At 33.6% G+C, this 27,387-nt stretch overlaps 1 protein-coding gene and 1 long non-coding RNA gene across 3 annotated transcripts; both read right to left on the bottom strand.

The window, feature by feature from the left end:
* Window positions 1-7,082: 7,082 nt before the first annotated feature.
* LOC131606694 (uncharacterized) lies at window positions 7,083-9,242 on the bottom strand. 2 transcript variants are annotated; one of them, XR_009284983.1, is made up of 6 exons: window positions 8,991-9,242; window positions 8,837-8,908; window positions 8,245-8,374; window positions 8,050-8,127; window positions 7,797-7,943; window positions 7,083-7,431 (listed from the first exon to the last, which is right to left on the bottom strand). It is a non-coding gene; the product is annotated as an uncharacterized LOC131606694 (long non-coding RNA). The 2 variants fall into 2 exon arrangements; XR_009284982.1 differs by having other exon boundaries at window positions 8,245-8,908.
* Window positions 9,243-9,269: 27 nt separating this feature from the next.
* On the bottom strand, window positions 9,270-11,885 carry LOC131604761 (phospholipase A2-alpha-like). The gene is made up of 4 exons (XM_058877183.1): window positions 11,856-11,885; window positions 11,538-11,654; window positions 9,572-9,614; window positions 9,270-9,483 (listed from the first exon to the last, which is right to left on the bottom strand). Exons 1-4 carry the CDS (start codon window positions 11,883-11,885, stop codon window positions 9,308-9,310), a joined length of 366 nt encoding a protein of 121 aa, XP_058733166.1. The 3' UTR covers window positions 9,270-9,307.
* Between the last annotated feature and the right edge of the window lie 15,502 nt (window positions 11,886-27,387).

Below are 27,387 nucleotides of genomic sequence, written 5' to 3'. Positions count from 1 at the left end.
AGCTACCGTTGCAGTGTGCTCGTGAGTGCCGTACGGGGTTTTTACTCACTTGGCGTTAACACACTTGCGTGCTCGGTATGGTGGGGTTATGTGGCCATGTAGGCTAATACATAATCGGTAACTCACCTCTAGTGAAGTCAAGTAGACTAAGCACTAGGCTTTCGCCCGGTGGGCTCATGTGTCAAGATGACGGTTCAGTACTCGGAGTGAACACACGTGCGTAAAGGTGGTTACCGGGACAATGACGCCATTTCGGCTAATGTCATCTCGCGGCCAAATAGGCTTGGGCGAACCCGCTTAACTATTCTTGCAGTGTGCTTGTACGAGTCTCTTGGCAATAGGCATGGGTGTAAATCACCGAGGGTGTGTATTTTATAACCTAGTCGAGGCATTAACGCGCTTCTGGATTCCCCGTACATGGGTATGGGTCTACATACTTGTTTGTTATACAAATGTGTATTTGTGATATGATGACTCCTATGGTGGACGATTCATGTGTTTGCTCCGTACTTGTACCGGATGTGAGGATAACCCCGAATCAATGGTGGATTCGGTTTGTTGATGCATGTACCCTGTAGAACCGAGTGGACCCATAGGATAGGAGGACTCACTGAGATTTAGTAATCTCACCCCAATCAACTTATATTTTTCAGGTGCAGTTTAGTAGCGTTTGGTCAGTAGCAGGTTTGGACTGAAGACTTGGAAGTGGTGATGGCTCGGAGACCTCGTCAGATCTCATCTTCCGCTGTGCAGATCCATTGAAGACACATGTTTTATTATTCCTAGTAGAATTTCATGTTGTACTCAATATGGATCTTTCTATAGCTGTAGCTTTTGTATGTACTCAATATCAATTTTTTTTTACGTTTCATGCATAATATACTAGTCAGTTATGTATGGGGTGTTACATTGTCACTCGGATTACGCACGTCTTGATGAAACGTTTTGGAAAAAGAGGGTCATAATTAATATGACGTCATTAAGTTGAGGGATACTGAAAGGTTCAATGGTCGAAATCTAAAGTGACAAGAAATGCCCATTTCTGCATTTTATTCGAAATAGACATTTATTGGGGGCAATTTGTTAGTTGAAGATTTCGATAATCAGAGACGAAGTATCTTAAGCTATATGCTTCGAAGGAAAAATGGGGAAATGGCTGTGTAAGGCTATTTCAAGTTTCTTCGTGTGGAAGTTTTTTCTCTATATCGAGTTGAAGCTTAAGCTAAAATGTTTTCGAAGTAAAGAAATAACAATTTAGGGTAATTCGAGATATTTCGAAGATATATATATATATATATATATATATATATATATATATATATATATATATATATATCGACAAGTCACGTTGGTCGTGTTTCAGAACTCTGAGCGGGAAGGTTTAAATTTCAAAGTGATTCGTTTCAGCCAGAGGGACGTGTGGAGGCCTCAGAGAATCGAAGCACATGCAAAGGGGCAACGTGGCGTTTCATTAGAAAAAGACCGTTAGGGTCGAAGTAGTATAAATAGGGGTCTTAATGTTAGGATTCAGTGTGTTCAATTTTTACAAAATCACTCATAAATACTCAAGTATCAGCGTAAGAGAAAGAGTTTGCTGAGAATGTACGTATGAAAAACACCAATATTACTTTCAATGTTATTTTTATTTTTATTTTTATTTTATCAATACAATTCCTTTAAATATTCCTTTCGAATTCCTTTACATTTCACTCAAAGTATTTAAGTTTTATTTCCTTTCACATGTCTTTTACTCTCCTTTAAACCTTAATCGTTTTTCATTTGTTGCTTTTATTCCATTCATTTAGAGTTTATAGTCGAAGTCATTTTATTTACATATAACCACAACCTTTATAGAAATCTTCAATGCTTTTATCAAAAAGAGTAGATTCAGAAAATGAATTCAACTACAAAAATAACATCACTTAGACATTTGTCCTAGGATCAATCTAGTTGATCATGTAAATTATCAAATACATAGAATTTGGAAGACTAGCGGTTGTTTAATAGAAATCACTATAAACAGCGGGTTTCTGGGCCAACGAATCGTTAAAGTGTTCGACCCTCAGACTATTATGGAAAGCCCCTACCAACATTTATTGGCTTGGGTGAGCTACCTTTATGGTTTCCTCATCAAAGCGCGCTACATATTCTTGCAATGTTTCTTCCTTTTCCTACCATATGATGAAGAGACTGGTGGTCGAGACTTTTCGGTGATTGTTGGAGGAGAACTGTTGTATCAATATCTTGGCTAGATTCTAATAACTTGTTACTGAATGTTTGGGTAATCCCATATAGCAACGGAAGGCGGCATCCTTCAAGGTTCAAGCCATTAGCTTGCAATTAAGAGACTCACTGGCTTAGATGATTTCCATCTAAGTATTTACAGTCAAAATATGCTCATGAGGATCCTGTTTCCCGTTGAATGATGAGAGTTAAGGAGGCTTTAAGTTCTCGGGAACGTCATGATAAGTTCCAAAGTGTAGTTATTTTTGTATATAGTTTTGCAACACTTATCATCCCATTTTCCTCAACTTGTGTGTGAATGCGTATGTTTTTCGTTATAGTTGTACATATTGTGTTTAATTTGTGTTATTTATTTATTTATGTACCGTTTCATAGTTTTCTATTCATTTTGTAGGTATTGATGCATATTTGAAGCATGAGTAATAAAGTGTCGAAGACACAACTTCAAACGCGCGATTTTGAGCAATTCATCATCGAATAAGGCTTAAAACAAATATGAGAAAAATCAACAATTTGGTTGATATTTATCTATGGTTCTCAAGTTATGGCCAAAATAAGATCTCAAGTTGTTGTTGAGCGGGCTTTGCACGCTAAGCGCGGTCTGAGTGTTTTTGAAAGTGTATAAATAGAATTATGAATAAAAAATTTAGGGTTATGCTTTGGGTATTTGTTCCCAAAGTCATCATTTGGAGGTTAGAGCTTAGAAAATAACATTTGAAGGTTGTAATTGGATGATCCAGAGTTGAACCTTCTTTGCTCGTGATTCACATCGCGGAAGATTTGGTTTTCTTCTCCATTCTTCTATTTGTAAGCTTCATTTGTTGGGTTTGTTTGTAAGTATGCTTTGCTTTGTATGTATATTTATTGCTCATGGTATTGTATAAAATCTCTTTTACAAATCAATGTTGATGTTTATCCTTGTTTTTTCTTTGTGCTTGAATTTGAGTTAATTTAGAGATAAACTCCTCAAATCTTGTTCTTGGATGAATGTTTGTTAGGTGCTAGACTCTAGAGATAGATTTAGGCTTAGTATTCGCTTAAGGTATCGACTCTTAATGCCTCCTTGTTGGTTGAAATGCACGAGATATCGCCGGCAAGATCAAAACGGTTGATATCTCACTTTGCGTTAGACATGACCTTTGTGTGACTGGTACATGATGATATTGACGAGTGATTTAGGTTGAGTACAACTGAATGATGAGTTTAAGGATTTAATGGGTATGTGAAATTCAATACCGAGAGTTCTTTCCTTTTCGAAGAAAGAAATTCTTTTTATGTTCATATGTTTAATTCCCGCATTTACCATTTTAAACCCATTTAAACCCAAACTCGAGAACGCGAGACTTGTCGAACAACAATTCGATAATCACTAATTCTTGTGGAGACGATAATTTCCCGGATAAATATTTTCAAAACTTTTGTTGCTTGTCGCTTTACCGCTTCAACACTTCATTGTTCCAGATTTCCTTAGATAATGGTTGAGTGTCAATCGGATCGTCAGGGTCCTTGCCCTTTAGGGGAGGTCGAGGATGTTGTTGTTGCAGTTTAGTTATGGTATTTTGTAATTGTTCATTTTGCTGGCGTAAGAGCTCCATAACAACGGCCAGTTCTTCCATGGCGTGGGATCCCTCACCGTTACTGTTAGCCCTACTTCTTGTCCATCTATTTGCAATTGTGCGTGGCCTGGGATAGTTTTATCTGGCCCACGGTGGGCGCCAACTGTTCCTGAAGAACAATGTGATGACTTCTAAGAAGCTGGTCGGGAGAAGCCGTAGTGTATTAAGATTTTTTTTATTAGTGTATTGGTTGGTTTTCTTCATCTTTCCTTCCATCTTTTATAGTGTTAGTTTTAGTAGTGGCATTATATCGCATTCATGTCCCTTTTTATTATGATCACCTTGTCGCCTAGCGAGCCATAACGTATGCAACTCTATTTGACATGGATGTTTTCCGTATTGAAGGGTGGTTTGGTAGACGCGATCTGATTGAGACGGCTTGATATTCTATATAAACTTGGGGCGGGTTGATAGACTATTCGAGATGTCTTACTCTAACCACATCACCCATCCAAGCCTAATGCTCGGGAATTGTGGACTAGGATATATTACCTTAACCATATCACCCTTCTAGATTTGGTACATGATGGAATAGGCTCCAAAGATCTCGATCAATCAAATATGTTGTCCGTAACACATAAGGTACTTCGCCGCAACAAGGTGGGTTAGTGGCGAATACGTAATTCCGACTGATCCAATACTCCTCACTCATAACTCATGAGAAATGCGTCATGTCATGTGTTATGGGAATAACTAAAATCATCCCAAATAAAAAAAGTCAAATAAAATTTCTATTACGAGGGATGATTCAGTCAACTCACCCCAATATAAAGTCAAAGCCAATGAGCATGCGGTCGGATTCATAGGCACTCGAATCAGTCTTTGCAACGACATCTAGATCAAGTAATTGAGCCGGTAATCGCCACAGCTAGATAACTAAGTAGTATTATTCACTCCTTTGCATATCAGAACACATAAAACTCTCGAGTGCCTCTTCATGTCAAGGATAACTCCTATATTGTTTTCACCGCGTGTACATGTTGGAATGTGCCTCCTTGCACTTTGAGTAACTTATCATGAAAGATGGTCGGTCTAATGTCATTGGGCTGAACTGAGGCTACTGAAACCAACCGTTATTATCCATCTAATATCATTTAACTTTTGGCAAAAACATTTAACTATTCAAACAGGTAATTATTCTTCACATATGATAAATCAATCCAAACCTAACTTACAATCCAAAAAGTCCCTCTTTTCCTCTATTTCCTTTATGGTTTTTGAAAATAAAAATCAACGAAAATGCCCCTACTTTTTTTCAAATCAGCCTTTCTGAAATGAAAATGAAAGAAATATATAATATAAAATCTCCTCTTTCTCCCAATCCTTCTTTCTAAAAAGAAAAATTTATAAAAGTAACATCCTTCAACATGTCTATAACACGGAGCAGCCAGTAGCTTTCTCTCTTTACTTTGAACTCTTTCACTAACTAAAAACAAGTAATAAAACAACCAAGAAAAGAAAAACCACTGAGCGGTCACATCACAAAAATAAAAAGCCATTCATGCCAATACTATATAACACCAAACATCTTTGCTTCTTATACTCAGAACAAAATCTTCATATAAACAAACATAGTTACTCTGTCTTCATATACACAGAAAAATCTCGAGTAGTTCAGCCAGCATAATCACTATGAGGAGCTTTTCAAAGAACAAACTCTCTTTCTGTTTTCGCCCTGTTGTTGATATAGATTCTCTGCTCGAATCCAAACTTGCTGCTCATCGCTCAGAGAACAAACCTCAGAAGCATCATAAAAAACGTACGGTTTTAAAAGTCATCAAAGCTGCGGTGTTAGAAACCATACTTGTCTTTCATAAATATCGCTATGGCCTTGATAGTTTTGGTGGGTTGAAGAATGATTATTCTTCCACGTCTAAAAAAGAAACCGAAGCCTCTCAATCGTCTCTGCAAACTCTATCTTCAAACCGTTCTTCTTTTTCAAGCCCAATAGTAATATTACAATCAGAAAACATGTCCACCAAAGGAAATCATGAGAAAGAAAGTAGCAGTGGAAAAGCACTACTAGAGAAGCAAAAGAAGTTTGAGTTGTGTGCTATGTGCATGGTTCTCATAAGCTTAATATTTACAGTGTTTTGGGGGAAACTTTTTGGAATAATTTTAACATCAATATGCCTTTACTTTTTCTCTCTTTTTAACTCAAACTACAGCTGCCAAAAGATGTTTCTAAACTGTAAAAGACACAGTGTAGTGGGCAGTGCAAACACGGATGTAAAGGGTCACTAAGGAAATTGTGCTCAAAGAGAACTACCATTTATCAGTACTCTCATAGACAAAGCTTTATCAGGAATAGATGACAGTGGAAAATTAAGCCGTTTTAGGGAAAGATGCGAAGAAACCGTCTCACATTTATTACCTTTGCCTTTTCTTTTGTACATTGCTTTCTCACATTTGATTTATCTCATACTAAGTGCTAGTAGAAAAAAGTGACAAGATAGTTTTGATGGTTGTAAAGAATATATTAATCAAAGTATTTTCATTTCATGGGAAACAATACAAGTATCTAATAAATTATCTGTGAGCCAAAAAATCTTTGGCAATCCATGGTTTTAACAAAAGGAATGATTAGATATTTGTAGTAAGCATATGTGTGTCTATAATCCAAGTGTCTAATTTTATTTTATAAAAATAGATAAATAAACTAAATAGGTGATCCGATGGAGAACTTTCCTTATGGTTTTGCTATTCTTCAATCTTCATTTGTCCGGAGGGTAATTGCCAACGCCATCCCTACAAGAAAATTGACTTTTTGTGACACTCAAAAAGTGTCACTAAAAGTCAATAATCCGTAGGTAAAAGTCTTGCAAACATTGAGTGACGCCCACCCCTAGCGTCAATTATAAGGGGGTGTAGTGCTACGGTGTAAGAAGTGTCACGATAGCTTTTAGCTACGGGCAAATACTTACCTGAATGTCACTATATCATAGGTTAGTGTTACAAATATTACTATTTTTACCTACAGTTTTTGTTTTAATAGGTGTTACTAGAACTCTGTTAAATAATATTTTTTAGTTTACCAAAATATAATAAAATTATAAATTAATTTTTTTTATAATTGAATATAATATTAAAATTCAATTACTCGGTAAAAACTTTTACGATACATTTTCTATTATTTCAATTTAAATATGACAAATTAATATTAAAATTAAACTATTATATCAATTTCAATTAAATTCAAATATTTCAATATAGTAACAAAGAATTTCAACTACATTTTCTTATTTTCTGTTTGAATAAGAATAACTATAAAGATCCCTATTTTGTATGAATCTAATCAATGACCAAGTAAAATATTCAAGAGGAGATTCAACATAAGCACCAGAAGCACCAGCTTTATTATGTGTAAACCCACGGGAAACGGTCCACCCAAAGTACCAGAAGCACCAGGAAGCACAAGCTTTTCCCAAAGGTTCAACATAATCAAGAGGATTTGTAACCATTAGGCTCGAAAGCATTGATGGAGTCCACCCGACAGAAGTAGTACATTAACTACTCAGTGATTCAAGCTGGTGAAGTCAGCGAGAGTCTTACGAATGCGACCAAGATTTTCCTGAAACAGAGGCATATGCAAGAACATAAAGAACTGGTACACACTAAATTAATTCGAAACATAAATTGCTAATATGCATAAATTATTTCGGACAGAAGTAACATATACCCGAGCAATCCTAATTCGAAACAGCAGCATAAGTATGCACGAAATATCATTCGTATCAACAACAGCAAATATTCATGAAATTAACACGAAACCAGAACAGTGTATATGCAAGAATTGGATGCGTACGGAAATAGAAAACATGCATGGATTCAATTCAAAAAACCGAAACAACACCACTCACAGTTCAAAGGCACAAAATATGTAAACACAATATGAAAGAATGTAACACATGCTGATGATGGTGGTGTTCTTCTTACCCATAGTGTGGGTTTATCCCACTAGTTCCAGACCTAAGTTCGTGCATATTGGATTTCCCAACAAGTATAGCACCGCATTGCTTTAAGAGCTTAACACAACATGCATCGTCTTTACAAGGCCTTTCCTTATGCATCCACTTTGTACCTCTTTGAACACACCATTATAAGATGCTTTAGTGAATAATGAAATCAACAGCTTAATCATTTGAATAGATGATCCTGAGAAAATCATTAAAACAGTACACTGCCTTACCTATTGTTGGATACCGTAAACAATTTATCTCGTCCTTTATTGAAACAGGTACTCCGTCTAGCACTGAGATTGGTTCCCCTGCAAAAATATTATTGCATCAGATTAGCCTCTGAACTTGGCTGAGTACACATAACACGGAAGCATAAACGAGGAGTAAACGTAAGGATCCTGATTGGGTGAGATGTTATAAAGTACCTCTTTGATACCTAAGAGTAGATTCAGTTGCTTGTCTTAGTATATCATCAATATTGTAATCAATAAAGAAGCCCATTTGAAATGGTGGTTTTGCGGATTCATCAATAGCAGCAACAAATCTTTCAGCAACCTGTGTAAATTAAATTTAAAAAAAAGGTTCAATTCAAAAAACCGCAAGGTAGTATAGAACAAAGGCAAGGTTCGGGAATGAAGGGCTGAAGATGGCTGAAACTTCAAGACTAAATAATCTGCAAGATGCAGTCAAACAAGTCATCACTCACAGTTTCAAGGAGCATACAAAGACTGACAAGAACTTGCAGCAGAACAATCAAAGCCCTCTAAATTCTAATAGTAAAGTATCATAAGTTACATTTATCTCACAGTTTTATTGAGCAAACTAAACAGAATTCTTTCACTTCTAAGGAACGGGCTACACCTATCTCAAGCAATGTTGATGATCAAATTTATGAGAATACAAGTATAGAGAACCAACATGTAGAACACACTCAGGAGGGCATGCAACGTAATATCAAGGCAAAAAATATTTTGTAACATGATTATGGAACAACAAGTAAAGTTCATGAGCTTCAACCACAAATGGAGGAAAACGCAGATCATATGCAATCTATGAATGTTTGGCTGCACTGTTAACTCAAGTAGTCATCTGCATGAGATAGATACCACCATTAGTTAGTTGCATTGTTGTGCTACATAAGTTAACTAAGATACACCCACCAAACTCTAACCTTGATAAAGCATATCATATTTTTTCTGTTGTAGAAATGATCAAATCCATAGTTTTAAGTATTCAATAAAAAATACTAGTAGGTAATATTAGTTTGGCAACACTTCTTATATCAAGTTCTCTTAAGCATATTCCTTGAGTAAAAAAGAAGGGTCATGAATTATAAATAAAGTAATTTTATATGGTAAAAGATCCCTATCAGCTACCTACCATCTCTTTCATTTTAGGGTGTGTTTGATATCCCAAATTTTAGATGTAGCTTCTAAAAGGACTAGATAATTCTAATTCTCTGAGCTATTTTTTTGAGTTGAGTTAGACTCAAATCCAAATTCTATTAAGAAGACACAATATATATAAAAAGAACTCACTGTTTTTGGCAGTGACACATTGATCATGGCTCATACAACATGCATCAAGGCCATCACAAGGTTTTTCACCAGGGCATCCACTATACAAAAGTCCACAATACTTTCCATATCTCAACAATGGAGGCACTGTCATTTCAAAATTTTCAAAAAAACAATATCAGAACAAAGATCAAACAATATTATCTAAAAAACACTAATTCACTCAGACATGTACCTGAGCAGAAACTTGACTCACATTGTCTGCTACACTCTTTGCTCTAAAGAAAAATAAACAGATAACTAAAAATAATTAAGAAAATGGTAATTAATTACACAATGTTAAGATATAATTAAGGGTTAATACCTATTTTCACCCCTGCCATATGGGGTGTATTTGAAAAACCCCCCTGCGAAAAAAAAAGTTGCAAGCACCATACAATACATGTGAAACACCTTACCACTGGGCCACGCTTCACTTTGTGTTAGAGATATGACTTAGTTGTATTATAATAGATAGTGTTAATGATACATTATTAATAGGAAGGATTGCTTACCACTGGGTGTTTCACATTGTGTTAGTTTTAACTTATACTATTAAAGTTAATTAAATTATAAACTAAATTAATTTAATATAAAATAATATTAATTAATAAAATTAATATTAAATTTAATATAAATATTAATATAAATTGTTTAAATTAAATTAATTAACTTAAATATAATGTTAATAGTAAGATAATATTAATTAAATTAAATTAAAATAAATTAAATTAAATTAAACATAAACGTTAAATTAAATTAAACTAATATTAAATTAAATTAAATTAAGCATAAACGTTAAATTAAATTAAACTAATATTAAATTAAATTAAACTAAACATTATATTAAATTAAACTAATATTAAATTAAATTAAACTAAACATTAAATTAAATTAAACTAATATTAAATTAAATTAAATTTAACATAGATGTTAAATTAAATTAAACTAATATTAAATTAAATTAAACTAAACTTTAAATTAAATTAAACTAATATTAAATTAAATTAAATTAAGTTTATTAAGTTAAATTAAATTAAACTAATATTAAATTAAATTAAACATAAACGTTAAATTAAATTAAACTAATATTAAATTAAATTAAATTAAATTAAATTTATTAAGTTAAATTAAATTAAACTAATATTAAATTAAATTAAACATAAACGTTAAATTAAATTAAACTAATATTAAATTAAATTAAACATAAACGTTAAATTAAATTAAACTAATATTAAATTAAATTAAACATAAATGTTAAATTAAATTAAACTAATATTAAATTAAATTAAATTAAATTAAATTTATTAAGTTAAATATAACGTTAAAAGTAAGATAATATTAATTAAATTAAATTAAATTTATTAAGTTAAATATAACGTTAAAAGTAAGATAATATTAATTAAATTAAATTACATATAAACCTTGATATAAACATTAAATTTAATTAAACTAATATTAATTAGAATATATAAACTGAATTAAATTAATATAAACAAATATTAATTAATAATGTTAACAGTAAAATATAAATTAAAATAGTATTAATTATAAAATATAAATCAAATTAAACTAAATTAAATTAATCTAAACTAATATTAGTTAAAATTAATTAATTTAGTTTATATTTTATAATTTAATTAAGTTAAATAGTAAAATAAATATTAATTATTATTTTATAATTTAACTAATATCATTTAATAACGTTAAGATTAACTAATAAATATTAACTTATAACTAATAATTATTAAGTAATAATGTAAACATTAACATTAATCTTAATAACGTAGCAGTAGTTATTATATAATTTCTATGGGAACTTTAATACAGAAAACGAAACACAGCATAGTGGTAAGGTGTTTCACATGTATTGTATGGTGCATGGGTTCAACACCCCATGGGACCCACATGGAATTAAATTAAATAAAAAAATAAGAAGAATGCCACATAAGCCAGCCAAATAATTAAAATAATAATAATAAATTAAAAAAAATTGCCACGTCAGATTTTTGGATGATGTGGCTGGCTAAAGGTCAAAATTGAAACTTTTAAAATTTGTTAAGGTAATAATTGCAACTTTTTTTTTCGCAGGAGGGTTTTTCAAATACACCCCATATGGCAGGGGTGAAAATAGGTATTAACCCTATAATTAATATACTTACAACAGAAACAGCTACTCCAGTGGTTTCAGCACCTATGTTGAGGGCATAAGCAGGTGAGGTTAACAAATTGAAGACAAAAGTGAAAAACAAGATAATAGAACACTTTAATAACTGTGTTCAGTCACTTCAGTACAAATTTCATGAGGCTTCATCAGCCACTCGCATTTCCAAAAGAACTACTATTGTGTAATGCTGAATTCGAACTCAAATTCAATAACAAGTATAAATTAGTGACAAAAACAACAAATTTTAGATGAAATCAATAGTCAGATAAACATTCAAAAATACGTTTAAACTAGTTTTAAAAGTTTATAGTACCTGATTTGTGTCGGTGACGGCGAGGCGCATATAATGGCGATGTCTTCAACCTTAAAGGCATGAAAAACATCAAATTGAATTATTTTAACTATAACTCCTATAATATGATATGATAAACAGAGCTCACACAAAAGATTTGATGATTGAGCAATTCAAATGATTGATTTTGATGTTGAAACGATTCAGATCTGATTGTTAAGGTTTGAGCAATTGATACGATTCAAGTGATTTAGGTTGAAGCTAAAAGAGTTGAGATTGAAATAAGGACGAGCAATTTTGAGGTTTACGCGATTTGAACGATTTTGAGGTTGAGCGATTGAACAATTTTAGGGTCGAGCGATTGAACGATTTAGGGAAAAAGCAACATTGGAGAACTTCCGTGAGAATCGATTTGAGAAAAAAGCGTGTTTGGAAAAGCGCTTATGTGAAAGTTCTGTGTTTTTTCGGCACGAGAAAGAGAGAGACGAGTGGCACGTTAGAAGAAGGTTCTTCGCATTTTGTCAAAAGAGAGAGATCTGAGTTTAAAATAATAATAATAATAATAAAGATAAGTAAAATTGAATAAATAAAACTATTAAAATAAGAATTAGTGACGATTTTTGTTGTCTGTAGGTAAAACATTCAAAAATGACCGTCACCAAAGGTCATTTTTCTTGTAGTGCATTAACATTAGTAAGCGAAAGATTTTTCACTATTACAAAAAATACTTTTTATTTTGGTTTGAAATGGATTTTTTTTTTGGTTTAAAATGGAATTTAATCTCGATTTCTCATGAGAAATAAGAAGGGCAATATATATAAAATACTCAATTTCTTATGCAAAATAATAAAGGGTGTCATGAAAAATACACTATTTTTTCTCCCGACTTTTCTCACACGGAGAGAAAAGTCTTAATGATTATGGGTTTGATCCCCAACAATTGCGTTTTTTTATATTTTTATATGGATCATCGAGGTAATAAACTTAGTCTTACTAACTTTGTTTATTAACATAACTGTCGAGAAAAACAATGGTATTATTTTTTATCATTCTATATTTATGTTTTAACTTGTTTTAGCTTAAATATGACCTAAATTTTCCATATCTAAAACAAAACATTCTTATGTACCAAAATTATTTATTGCTTATGAAATTTCTGGTAAAAGAAAAGTGTGTTAATATTGATGTCCTAACATCAGAACAATGTCGAGACAGATGTCACAACATCTGTCTTCAAACTGAACAGATTCATTAAGCTGTGTTTGATACTGAATTAAAAATTACAAAATGATAAATAACACAGAGAATTGTTAACCCATCTCAGTGCAACATAACCTACTATGGGAGCTACCAAGTCATGAAGAAAATCCACTATTAGTAGCATTGATTCAAAGTTAAGCAATCTGAGTTTACAACTTCTCACTTAATCTCTACCCAGTACAACTTCTACCCAGAAATCGACATCTAGATATGAGAAATCACCATCTCATTTCCTAAATCACCCCAGTGATATCTAACAGTCCCAATCCTAGTGACTCCATAAAAAACAACTCAACAAGAAGATTACACTCCCAATACAAAAACTCAACTCTTTTGCTTTAAAGCTTCGAGAATGAGAACAATACTTAGCTCATTACCTAAAGGCTTCTAAGTGACAATATTACGTCTATCACAAGTATCCAAAGATACAAGGGTGACTTACAACTACATGAGAGACTCTCAAAACCTAAGACTCTAAGCTTTCCATGATTTACAAATTATATGAAAGTTTAAATTATATTAGGTTATGTTCTCTCTTTAAATACCCCTATGTAGTCCATGAGTTCAAAATCCGCATCCAGATATTTCTTGATCCACTAGCTAAGTGGTGCACCAATTGTTCCGATGAATCTCCTTAAATCTTGGAACAAAAATACCAAGTTTTCTAAATTGTCTTTTCATCCAAATTTGGAAACTTGTGTATCGTTGGAGATTAGAAATTTATTCCAAATTAAATCTTCTTGACCTGCGAAAATGATTGAGATATATCCAAAAGAAATATCACAGAATAAAATCAAATCTGTTAAGATTTAAAAATAGTCTGTACATGTTCTGGTACAGAATATCACAACATCTGTCAGAACATCATTCTTGAGTAGCATGTTAGAACATCTTCTATAACATCTTTGTTGTAACCCATGTTTTAGAAAAATTTTGTCAATCCAAAACCATGATACTAACAATCTATCCCTTTGGAAAATTTTGGCTAAAACAACCAAAGATCAAACAATCTGGAGAGAGGAATAAAACCACATGGCAGAGAAATAAAACTGTTGGTGGTATTCTAGAGGTGGTATGTTATAAATTATAGTGTTGCAGAATTCTGCAGAGGAAACCTCGTTTTTGACACTTTTTGCACTATACTTCCACTGGTGGAAGATATGCTTTAAAACCGCACTAGACACTTTTTTCACTATACTTCCACTGGTGGAAGATATGCTTTGAATATGCTATTTTATTGAATTCACCACCAACTGATATATCTTTCTTAGCATTACAAAGCCTTTATATAGGCTTGACTCAAAACTGACATAGAAGACAATAAGATGATAATTAAGATGAGGACTCTTTGGTTCTCTCAATCTTAATGATACAATTCTAACATAACTCTAAATAAAGTCAGTAATTATATTATGATGGTTACAACTCTTTTGCACTTCTTTCATAATGCTTACTCATAGTGGTGGTTACAACACATTAATTTTAACACTCCCCCTTAATGTGTTGCTCTTTAACTCCCATTGCTTCTCTAAGTTGCTGAAATCTCCCTCTTGGTAGTGCTTTAGTAAAAATGTCTGCAAGCTGCTCTTCTGAATTGCAGAACACTAACTGCACATCACCATCTTCGATCACACTTCGAATGAAGTGGTGCTTTATATTAATATGTCTTGTTCGACTGTGGAAAACAGGATTCTTCGCCATGGCTATTGCTGATTTATTGTCACAGTGGAGCAGCAGACTTTCTTCTTGCTTTTCTCCGACATCTTCAAGAATTCTTCTCAACCACAATGATTGTTGTGTAGCCAAACCAGCTGCCATATATTCTGCTTCAGCTGAAGATTGCGCTACAGTGTCTTGTTTCTTCGAACACCAAGAAATTACTCCTGAACCCAGGCTGAACACATAACCAGAAGTGTTTTTCATGTCATCAACACTTCCAGCCCAATCATTGTCACAATAGCCTTTAATTTCGAGTTTAAAACTTTTTCCAAACCTGATTCCATGCTCCATGGTTCCCATGACATACCTTAGAACTCTTTTTGCTGCTCCAAGGTGCAAGTGACTCGGTTTACTCATGAACCTTGAGAGTAAACTAGCAGCGAACATTAAGTCGGGTCGTGTAGCTGTTAGATAAAACAAGCTTCCAACCAAACTTCTATACATGCTTGCATCTACTAATCTTCCACCATCTTCCTTCTTTAATTTTTCATTCACCACTAAAGGAATGTCAACAGGTTTGCAGTCTTTCATTCCAAACTTTTTCAAAATATTTTCAGCATATCTCCTTTGACAAATAAAAACTCCATATTCATCTTGGTAAACCTCAATACCAAGAAAATGATGCAGCAAGCCAAGATCACTCATCTCATATTTTTTCATCATTTCTATTTTAAAATTTTCAACCATTTTCTTGTTGTTACCCGTATACACCAAATCATCAACATAAAGGGCAACAAGAAGGATATCATCTTTACCTTGATGTTTCACATACAAGGTATGCTCACTTGGACTTCTTTGAAATCCTTGTTGAATGAAGTAGCTGTCAATTTCACTATACCATGCTCTAGGGGCTTGTTTCAACCCATAGAGAGCTTTCTTCAACTTGTAAACTTTTTCTTCTTGGCCTTTAGTCACAAAGCCTTGAGGTTGCTGCACATATACCTCTTCTTTTAATTCTCCATTCAGGAAAGCTGACTTCACATCAAGTTGGTACAAGTTTTACCCTTTTTGAGCTGCTAATGCAATAACTGTTCGTACAGTATCCAACCTTGCAACTGGGGCAAAAGTTTCACTATAGTCAATTCCAGGCTGTTGTGCATAGCCTTTTACTACCAATCTAGCCTTGGCTCTTTGAATTGACCCATCTGGATTATGCTTCAATTTGTACACCCACTTTACTCCAATAGCTTCTTTGTCATTTGGCTTTTCAACTAGCTGCCATGTTTTGTTTTTCTCAATGGCATTTATCTCTTCTTGCATCGCATTCCTCCAAACATCTTCTTTGATTGCTTCATCAAAATTTTCTGGTTCCACAATACAATAGTTGCATCTTGCATAAATATCACTCAAATCCTTCAATTTTATTGGAGTTGAGCTGGGAGATGATGAAGTTGAACTTGGTGAACTTGGAGAGGATGAGGAACTTGGTGTACATGGAGCCGGTTGCTCATTCTCAGCTGCTGAATTTTGTTGTTGTAATATGATTGCAGGGACTGTTTTCTCCTTCATTCTGTCTTCTTCCCAATTCCAAGAAGCATTCTCATCAAACACAACATCCCGGCTAATGATCACCTTGTTTGTCTTCAAGTTGTAAAGTCTATAGCCCTTCGACATGGAACTATAGCCAATAAAGACATATCTTTCACTTGTTTCTTCCAGCTTTGTCCTCTTTTGTTTAGGAATTTGAGCATAGCAAACACATCAAAAAATTTTAAGATGGTTCACCGACGGTGTTCTCCCACTCCAAGCTTCAAATGGAGTTTTTTTCCACAATGCCTTTGTTGGACACCTGTTCATCAAATACACAGCAGTGTTAACGGCCTCGGGCCAAAAGGTTTTAGGTAAACCTTTCTCAAGTAGCATAGATTTCGCCATCTCCATCACAGTTTGGTTCTTTCTTTCAGATACACCATTTTGCTGAGGTGTATAGCCAACAGTGAGCTGTCTTTCAACACCTTCATCTTCACAAAATTTGTGAAATTCATTTGAGGTGTACTCCTTCCCTCGATCACTTCTCAGCATTTTTATAAATCGGCCACTTTGTTTTTCAACTAATGCTTTAAACTTCTTAAAGATTACAAACGCTTCAGATTTTTGTCTCATGAAATATACCCAAGTCATGCGGGTAAAGTCGTCAATAAACAAGATAAAGTACCTGTTTTTTCCATGAGACAAAGTATTCATAGGACCACACACATCTGTGTGTACAAGTTCCAACACTTGTTTGGCTCTCCATGCACTTTCCTTTGGAAATGGTTGCCGGTGGTGTTTGCCTAGGACACATCCTTCACACACACCAGATTTTTCTTCGATTCTTGGTAGCCCATACACCATCTTCTTTTGATAGAGTAACTTGAGACTTTCATAATTCAAATGCCCAAGTCTCCTGTGCCATAAACACGAGTCGTTCTCTTCTCTGGCCATCAAGCTTACATTTTTCTCATAGTTGAAAGATAGTGGAAAGATCCTGTTGCTAGTCATCTTCACAACGGCAACACTTCTTCTTTCTGAGTCAAAAATTTTGCACTCTCTATTCTCAAAGTTTAGAGAATAGCCGTGCTCCAAAAGTTGTCCAATGCTAAGCAAATTTTCGTCTAATTCTGGCACATAAAGCGTGTCATGCATGACTTTGCTTCCTTGCTTTGTGGTGACTCCAATGCTTCCTTTCCCTTTCACTTCGACATGTTCTCCATTACCCAATTTAACTTTTGATCCAAATGAAGAATCAATGTTTATAAATGCTTCCTTCTGTCCGGTCATATGGTTGCTACAGCCGCTGTCTAAATACCAAACATTTTTACCTTCTTCATGCAATGCTTTTTGACAAGCAAAAAACAAATTTCCTTCATCAGATTCTCCTTCTGCGTACGAAGCATGTTGCTGATTTGCAAGACGACAATCTTTTTGAAGGTGCCCAAATCTCTTGCAATTGTGACATTGCGGTTTGCCTTTGTTCCAACACTCCTTCTCGTCATGAGTGCCGCAGTTACAAATTTTGCACCATTTGTTTGATGCTTCATTCCATCTTCCGCCATTTGCGCCTCTTCCAGATCTGCCACGTTGGTTTCGACCTCTGCCTCTGCCTCTTCCAAATCTGCCACCTCTAGAAGACTCACCTCTAGTTTGTATTTGGGGCTTATTTTCACCATTGTTGGACTGAATGTTGAGTTTAGATTGAAAGGCACTCTCAATTGATTTTTCAAAATGTCGTAACATCCTTTGCTCGTAGGGTCTCAAAGACCCCATCAACCCTTGAACAGTTAAGGTTGATAGATCCTTGGTTTCTTCTATCACACCCACCATTGGGTCAAATCTTGCTGTCAAACTAATCAGAATTTTGTCAACAATTCTGCGATCTTCTATCGTATCACCATGCGACTTCATCTGATTCACCAACTCGGAGAGTCTGTTGAAGTACTCATTTAGGCTCTCGTTCTCCTTAATCCTTTCATTTTCGTAATCTCTCTTAAGAGATTAAAGCTTCACCGTTCGCACCTTTGAGTCTCCTTCGAACTCTTGTTGTAGGATAGTCCAGGCTTCTTTCGATGTTTTAGCTCTCATAATCCTTGGAAAGATGGATAGAGAGACTCCTCTTTGAATCATTCCGAGAACTCCAACATCTGTGATCTTCTTCTTCTTCAACTCTTCAAGCCGTTGGCTTGATTCTTCAGCTTTTTCTTTTGATTTTTCAGCCTCCGTTGGTGCCGGTTCTTCATATCCGGTTTTGACGTACTCTAGAACATCCAAAGATGTGAATAGAGTCTCCATTTTAACTGCCCAAAAGTCATAGTTCTCTCCTTCAAATAGAGGAACTTTGACATTGCTGTAAGTTGCGGAAGGGTTGTTTGTAAAAGACATAACTTTTGTTGTTTTTGTTGGGGCTGCAAGGATCTGCAGCTCTGATACCACTCTGTTGGTGGTATTCTAGAGGTGGTATGTTATAAATTATAGTGTTGCAGAATTTTGCAGAGGAAAACTGGTTTTTGACACTTTTTACACTATACTTCCACTGGTGGAAGATATGCTTTAAAACCGCACCGGACACTTTTTTCACTATACTTCCACTGGTGGAAGATATGCTTTGAATATGCTATTTTATTGAATTCACCACCAACTGATATATCTTTCTTAGCATTACAAAGCCTTTATATAGGCTTGACTCAAAACTGACATAGAAGACAATAAGATGATAATTAAGATGAGGACTCTTTGGTTCTCTCAATCTTAATGATACAATTCTAACATAACTCTAAATAAAGTCAGTAATTATATTATGATGGTTACAACTCTTTTGCACTTCTTTCATAATGCTTACTCATAGTGGTGGTTACAACACATTAATTTTAACAAAAACCACAAACCAAACTGCACAAAAATTGTATCAATGATACAGAAGTTACACACTACAAGCTACATGTTGAATATGTAAACATTGTACATGAGGAAGAAGATGCAAGTCTCTCTCCCTAAATTACAGAACCAATTCTCATCACAGAGAGACAAATCTCTCCCTCAGGAGAAAGTAGAACATTTATTAGAGGAAGAAGAGAACTAGCATGAACACATCATTGAACCATCCTAGTTCAACATATTAGAAAACATACAACATAAATAGCACACATAACTCATAGCACCAGACTAACTATGCTCATAAATTAGAACATAAGACACAACAAACAAGATGTTAAAACATCCAAAGGAACATCCTACAAACAACCGCAGCAGAAGAGTAGTTGAAGGCAAGACACAAAAGAGAACACACCCATGATGCAATCCACACAATTTTACTTATCTGGAAAGAAACGAAAAAACGAAAGAACAATATACTTAACATAACCAAAGACACTTACCCAAAGAGACAAGCTAAGCATTTTTACAAAAACTAACTCAACATACAGGAAAATCCAAATAGAAGAACACACACTTTTTTTATAACAGATAGCATACATTTGCTATCAAACTCTACCTCCTGAGTCAATGAATTTGATATAATCTTTATCACCGTCTCAGTCTGAATCAAGTATTTGATCATGCTTTTTTTGAGGGACTTCATCTTGGTTAAAGATGTTCTCCCTATTGTGAATGTTCTAGTAGATGTTCCAACATTTGTTATAGTGTTAGATACTACCTTCTTTGAACCAAAACACACTTACCTCTTGGTTTCCAACAAAATAACCTTCTTTGCATAAGTAATTTTGGAAGATTTACTCATGTTGAAATACAAGGATAGTTACACAGATTGTAACGACACCTTGTTTGTAACGACAATCAGTCAAAGAAAGTATTTTGGAAGAAGATAAGGTCAAATTTATTAACAATGCACTACTCACCATGGGAGAGAGACATTCTTGTTCAACTTTCTCTTTTTCCAAGTTTTGTCTGCTTGAAATTTTACAACCTTTGAAATGACATTCTGCATGCCATTGAAAATAATTCTTCTGAGATTGCACACATCACTAGGTGAGAGAGAATAGTTGGCACAACCGTCTAAACAATTACTATCAAACTACTTTAGTAGTGCACTTTCAAAATTACCTCTCATTTTTGCAAAGTAACTTGCACCTTAAGTTATGATGAAAAATACTTCCCAAATATTCTTAGCCATACCAAGAGTAGAAATGCAAATACTTGCCCGTAGCAATACCCTTGACATAATGATGACAAAACCAATGACTTTGTTCTGTAAGTAGAATGAGACCCGTGTATCTTGATTCCAGTAGCGAATTACACTACAATGTCATGACATCCAGTTTGACATTGTACTATTTTAGTAATCAACCCAATTGTAAAACTTGTAACACCCTAATTTACCCTGCGTAACTATAAGAAATAAACAGTAAAATAAAACTTATTTTTAAACATATATAGGATGCTACCGTCATAAATACACATAAAACTCATATATTAGATACACAACACATAACACAAATACACCATGTATGAAATTCTTTTCTTTTAATCGCAATGGAAAACAATTGTATGAATCATTCATAAAAGTTCAACATCATTCTTAAGATATCGTCTTCAAACCAAATAACAATATAAGTATTAATAGAAAAATTCAGCAATGGAGTTTTATAAAGATTCACTCTCAAAACAACAAAACAAACGCGAAACCCCTAAGTGTTACGTATCAGAACGATACCGACCCAAATACGCAAAACAAGGCAATTCATCAGCAATGCACCACTTCAAGCTACTTCAGATTATCTGCACGTTACCAATCTAAAGGTAACATTCAAACAGAAGGGGTGAGATATCTTACAATATAAAGGAATGAATGATAAATAATATATGAGATATAGATCATACATAATTTCACCAGTTCATACAACACTAGCATCAATCATCCTTCAACAACATATCGTTAATCATTAATAACAATTAATCCATCAATAATACCATAACCATGATAATGCAATGCAACCGACTCCCTAATATGCATGTGGTACCCAGGGCATCAGCCCACATCACTTTGCCAATTTTGGGCATAATCGAGCCAAGCTCACGTCACTTTGCCAATCTAGACCACGTCATCTTCATAATCAATGCAACTATGCAACATCTATATGAGACACATAATGATGCAACACAATTAATCATGCACGTCACTCTGCCAATCTAGGCCACGTCATCGTCATATCAATCATAACAACATTACCATGAACAATAAGGCACGAGCCTACACAATAATCCCTGTCATTTCAAGTCCACAATAATAATCACATTACAGTAATATATTCTACCAGTATGGAATTATCATTCCAACAACATTCTCATCAGTTATCATCACAATTCTTGCATTATACACAACACTGACACACAAAATATTAATTTAATGATCTCAAAATTTTAATCATGTTAAAGATTATATTTTTAGCTTCCCAACGGTCCAAACGGTACTTAAATCAGACTTACGGATCAAAAGTTATGAATCATTTAAGAAAATAATTTTTGAAAAATTGTCAGGTGTAACCGGTTACTGCAGGGACGTTACCCGATTACGAGTTTACGTAACTCTATTCTCTATTTTCAAAACTCACCTGTAATCGGTTAAAGTAGGGCTGTTATCCGGTTAGAGCACCTAAAACTCCAAGTTTTCTCTATTTCCTACGTTGTAATTGGTTACAGCAAGGCTGTTACCCGGTTACAGCGTACCTAGTAGCAAAAATATCAGTTTTTTACAACAACTCTCACTATTCCATTCACTCCAATTCATACCAATTCATTACATCTGTTAAATCATAATTTTACAGGTCTAATATTAGTATCCTATGGCTATCCAATTGCACATATCAATTTCATCAACTGCACACAATCACACACCAATTCATAACATTCATCAACACTTCAAACATTCAAATCCTACACAAACATGAGTATAAAATTATAGATACCTAACCTCTACCATACCCATCTGTGGACCTCCATTTTTCGGGCCATACCTTTGAGCGGGAGAGATACGTGAACTGACTCTTTTTTATCGCTTATGCTTTCGCATTTTTTTGAAAATTCACAGAGTCGCCACCGACCTTTTATTTTATCCAATTAAGGAAAGGTTTATAAAAGAAACAGAAAAAATACCTTTAAGAAATTCTGGGTAAGGGGGTAGGTTATACAAAGGGAAGGTGTTAGCACCCTTTGTATCCATGGTTATCCATGGGCTCTTAAGTTTGCTTAGCTCACTTGTTTTTCGATCACTTTTCAATTGCTTTAGAATGCTCATATGTGGTTTCAAATACCTTTGTAAATTGAATTTGTAATGATCCTTGTGCGAATGTATACAAAATACTTGCTTATCTTTCGAAAGATGTTTTGAAAAGAACGTTAACTTTGTAATGATCCGTGTTTGGATGTATACAAAGTATTGTCTTTTTGGAAAGTTTTATTTTGAAAAACAACAGTGTATGAGAATTTTGTTTGTTTTGATTTGAGCAAGCAAACTAGGAGGTCTACCCTGAGTTGTAAGGTCTTTATCCTATTTCCTTTAAAAATCTATCCTTTCACCGGATACAAACAAAAGGTTCAATTTTGTACTCGAAACAGTAGAATTTTGACTTTGATTTTGAAAAGAATGAGAAGGGATTACCTTAAGAGGTGCAAGTGTGATTGTGTTTGGATTCAGATATTTTATCTTTGAAGTTAGTGATCTAACGGTTCAATTTTATCTTTGACATACACGCAGTTTATATTTGCTGGAAATTAAAATGCGGAAATGTAAAGTGCGGAAAGTAAATCTACGCTATTACATCGATTGTGCAGGAAATGTAAACTAGCCTATTTACATGAATTTGACATTCTATACATTTATCTAGGAATTTAAATTGCAAGAAAAATAAAAGGCATGTTTTTGGATTTTTTTATGATTGATTTTAATTATAATTAATGCATGATTAATTAAATTAAAATGAAGAAAAAAAATGAAAATAGATTTAAACCTAGAAATTAAGTTTAAAATATGTACAAAATATTTGTCAATTAATTTTAAAACAAAACTAATTTTTTTGGAATTTTTGAAATTGATTTGAAATTGATTAAGCTAATTAATACATAATTATACAAATAATTATAACTTAAAGAGAAAATTATTCAAAATATGTACAAAATTAGTCTATAATATATAAACAATATTTAATATGAAGAACAATTTTTTTAATGATTTTTTGATTGGTTAAGATAATTAAAAAGCAAATATATAAATATATACTAATTAATTATGCAAAATATTGAAATTATGAAGAAAAATAAAATATTTTTATATCAAAAAATAAAACATTATTTTAGAAGCTTAAAAATATTTTTTGTGTAATTTTTGGATTTTTGAAACTATTTTTAATTAATTTTGCAAAGAAATTAAAATAAAAATAGAAATATATAATTAATGATCCAGTGTGGTATTTAAATAAAGTCCATGGTATAGGGCTTCATTCTGATGCGTTGGATGAATTAATAAATGAGATCTGATGGCTCAGATTGTGAGGGTCCACCACTTATGACACGCCTGCAAACACTGAAACCAAAGGTTAATTTAAAAAAAACGCGCGCGTGCTGTCCAATGAGGTGAGGACACCTCATCGTCTTCAACCTCTCGCCAGGACCTTTAATAGCGCTTTTATGAAAAAAGCGCTGTAATTGATGAGCTTCAGACCTGCAAAATAGCGAATAGGGGTAAACCTGAAAAGAAATTTGGCGCGATATGTCCATTCGATTCGTCTTGTTCCACTGAATTCAACCATGCTCTTAATTTGTTCTGATTTTGGCTCTAACTAAAAACCCTAAATTTGAGCTGGAAAACTCTAAAATGGTAGATTCGTATACAAGCATCCAAAGCTCAATTAAACTTCCAGAAACGATCTACACACCACACTAAGTTCAAATATATATCTACATCTTGCTAGATATGCGTGTGTTATGAGATATAAGTTGGTTTTAGTTTGAACTAACCGTGAGGTATAATGGATGATTCTGAGTGCTTCAAGGCTTGAAACTGATTGGGATATGTTCAATGATGATTGAGGATTGTATTTAAGTGTTTAGTTTGAACTGAAACAAGCTAGAAATTAAAATTAAAATTTTAGATTTCTTTGAAAAATTCAAGTTGTTACAAATATGTTACAAGCATTCTACTGGCTATGAACTCGTGTCTCTTTGATTGCTGAAGTATGATAGCTCTTTTATAGGCCAAGAGCTGCTTGGAAGTGAAGCTAAGAAGCATTTATTAGCTTTGTAGAATCTTGACTTTTTCAACATGAGTAGCTTTGCATTTAAGCCACCATGGCTTGATTTTCCACCCTCCTTCTGTTTGTACTTGGCTTGGGCAGAGTTGAATGATTCTCTTGATGAGTCATGCTTGGTTTGTAAGCTATTCTTTATCCATCCATTTTTCTTTTCTAATTTAATCTTATATGTGATAAAATTAAACCAAAAATGAATAAAAAATGGAGTGGGCCTTGTCTTGGTCGTGGGAGGCCCATAATATTATGGTAATGATGTTTGAACCATGAAAACTTGGCCCCATTTGGAAAAAATGCATTTTTGAGCAATGTTGTTTTTATGCATTTTCCAAAATTTAGCCAACTTCAACAAGGTGTAAATCCCTCAATTTTTGTCATATGAAGGAGTTCTTGCACTTTTTGGAAACCCCAAAGAGTCCTCTAACCAATGTCTTTGGTCTCATGTCAAAATGATTTTTGATGCTCCTTGTGTGTCCTTTTGAAAAAAGTGTCTTTTTGTTGACTTTGAAAATGACCTATAATGTCTTTGGTCATATTTTTCAAATGGTGAATGCAATGACCATGGGATCAATTGCATTTTAAATATAATTGAATTTCCTTCAAAATGAGCTTTGGTTTGAATTTTTTGGATGAAGGATGAGAGAGTTATGACCAGTCAAAGTTGAGTTGACTTTTCAGGCAAAAACCCTAATTTTGAATCTTAGGGTTTTGTTGATTTTTGATCTTTCCTTGATGAATTATGATCATCCAATGATCAAATGATGAATCCTTTGACAAAATATGGACTTTGACAAAAAATTTCATTTTTGACTGTCTGTTGACTTTTTGGTCAAACGGGTCGTCTGTTGACTGTTTGAGCTGCTGACGGTGCGTCTGAGTGAATTGAAGTTTAAAAATTTGTATGATGGTACTTTGAGATATATGGATGTCCATGAAATCCGTTTGAGGTCTCAAAAACTTGTTTCTCCTGTAAAAACAAGAAAACCCTAGTCAGGGACTGTTTGTGTAGGAGACAGTTAAGCGTACCTGATTTTTGTGCAGTGTTGAGTCTCTGCTACTCGCGTGATATTCAGAAGACTTATAGAACAAAAATCTTGGAATTTTGAATTGCAAAAGATTGATTTGATTGATGGTACAAAACACTGAGAATTGTACTGCCAGCAGTTTGGCTGTCAACTGACTGTTCAGGTATTGACGTAACAGTTAGAGTGAAAAATCAACAGTCAAAGTTAATTTTCTTTTTTTGTTGTTTTTGTTTTATGTGAAAAATGAAAGTTTATTTACATGACTTGTTAAAAAAAACACAGACATAATAAATAACTAATATTTACTGTACGCGAGCAAAATTACCGAAATAACCCTGAAAATCATTTAATGCACAGAAAAATGAATATTTGACTGGCAGAAAACACACAAAATATTATCTGAGTAATTAAGCAATATTATGACAAATAGTACAACATTTAATTCTGACAGTACAAATATTACATACTATATTGAACAGTACGAATAAACGGTACATTTAAGAAATAAGAAATACTGCAAATTTTAAGAATGACGATTGATAACCCATGCTACAAATAGTAACATGTAGATGATTGGGAGCATAAGCATCCCAGGTCCACAGTGTTCCGGGCTATGTAGACAGAAGAAAGACATGATCACCGTAGCAATGGTGATGACCATAAGAAAACACGTTTCCCACCGCTTCGCCATTTTGTCGGGGAAGAAGAAAGGATGGATTATGAAGTAGAAATTTGAGAGATGAATTTGATGTGAGATTTTTATGAAAAAAGGAGAGGTATTTATAGAATGGAAAGAAGGATAGAGACGTTGGGGAATGATGTGATTCCGTACAAAAGGAAAATTTGAGTGGAAATAAGATTTGAAAGAAAGTGTATGATAGTGTTGGGAAAAAGAGAGATGTAGAGAATAAAGTTAGGATTTGATTTTTGAAAAAGAGATTTGAAAAGATTTTTGAAAATAATGGAATATAGTACAAAAATTAGTGGGAAACAAAAGATAATAATAATCTACTTGTTACCAGTACAGTCTGAGTTTCCTGATTCTGCGCCTGCAAAAAGATTTAACTCTGTACCAATTGTGTCTGTACTATTTATCAGTAAATAAATAAATAGCATGTGTGAAGTAATAAACAGTATTTGGCGTTTGCGTAAGAATAAATTCAACTGCAAGCCAAATTACTGTATAAGAAAAATTCTAAAAACTAAGTATTTCATATGTCAGGATATTTGTTGAAATAAAAATTCATGATTATATGAGACTCTTAATTTTCATATTGGAGTTTTCTTGAAAAAAGATGCGGGCAAATTTTGGGGTATAACACCATCATCATGCCAACCCTTAGAAAGTAAGAACCCCATCCTTACCTTAACAATTTTCTTCAAAAATATCCCTAGCAATTGAGGTTCTCCCCTTGCCCTAGCTCTTGCCCTTCTCTCTTTCTACGTTCTCTTCAAAAAAATTAGAATTCTCTTCCTTTTTCCTAATTCCCTTTATTTTATTCTTTTTCACTAATTTCTCACTTTTACTAATGGCCTTAACTTACACCCCCACTAATGCTACTTCCAACCTCATAACAGGCCTAATGCTCGTATTCTCATTATACTAATTAATTAATTAATTAATTCTAATAAAATAGTATAAACTCCAATAATTCTAAACCACTTCATACTTCATAGAAAAATTCAAAAATACATAATTAAAATAATTAACGAAATCTTCGGGGCGTTACAAAACTCATCTTTCTTCAGCAATGTACCTAATAAAAAAGATATACCAAGATTCAATTATTTCTAATCCAAGTGACCAGAATATCC

This window comes from Vicia villosa, linkage group LG5 (assembly GCF_029867415.1).
Source record: "Vicia villosa cultivar HV-30 ecotype Madison, WI linkage group LG5, Vvil1.0, whole genome shotgun sequence".
Lineage (NCBI taxonomy): Eukaryota > Viridiplantae > Streptophyta > Magnoliopsida > Fabales > Fabaceae > Vicia > Vicia villosa.
This window is presented reverse-complemented; position numbering and strand designations above follow the sequence as displayed.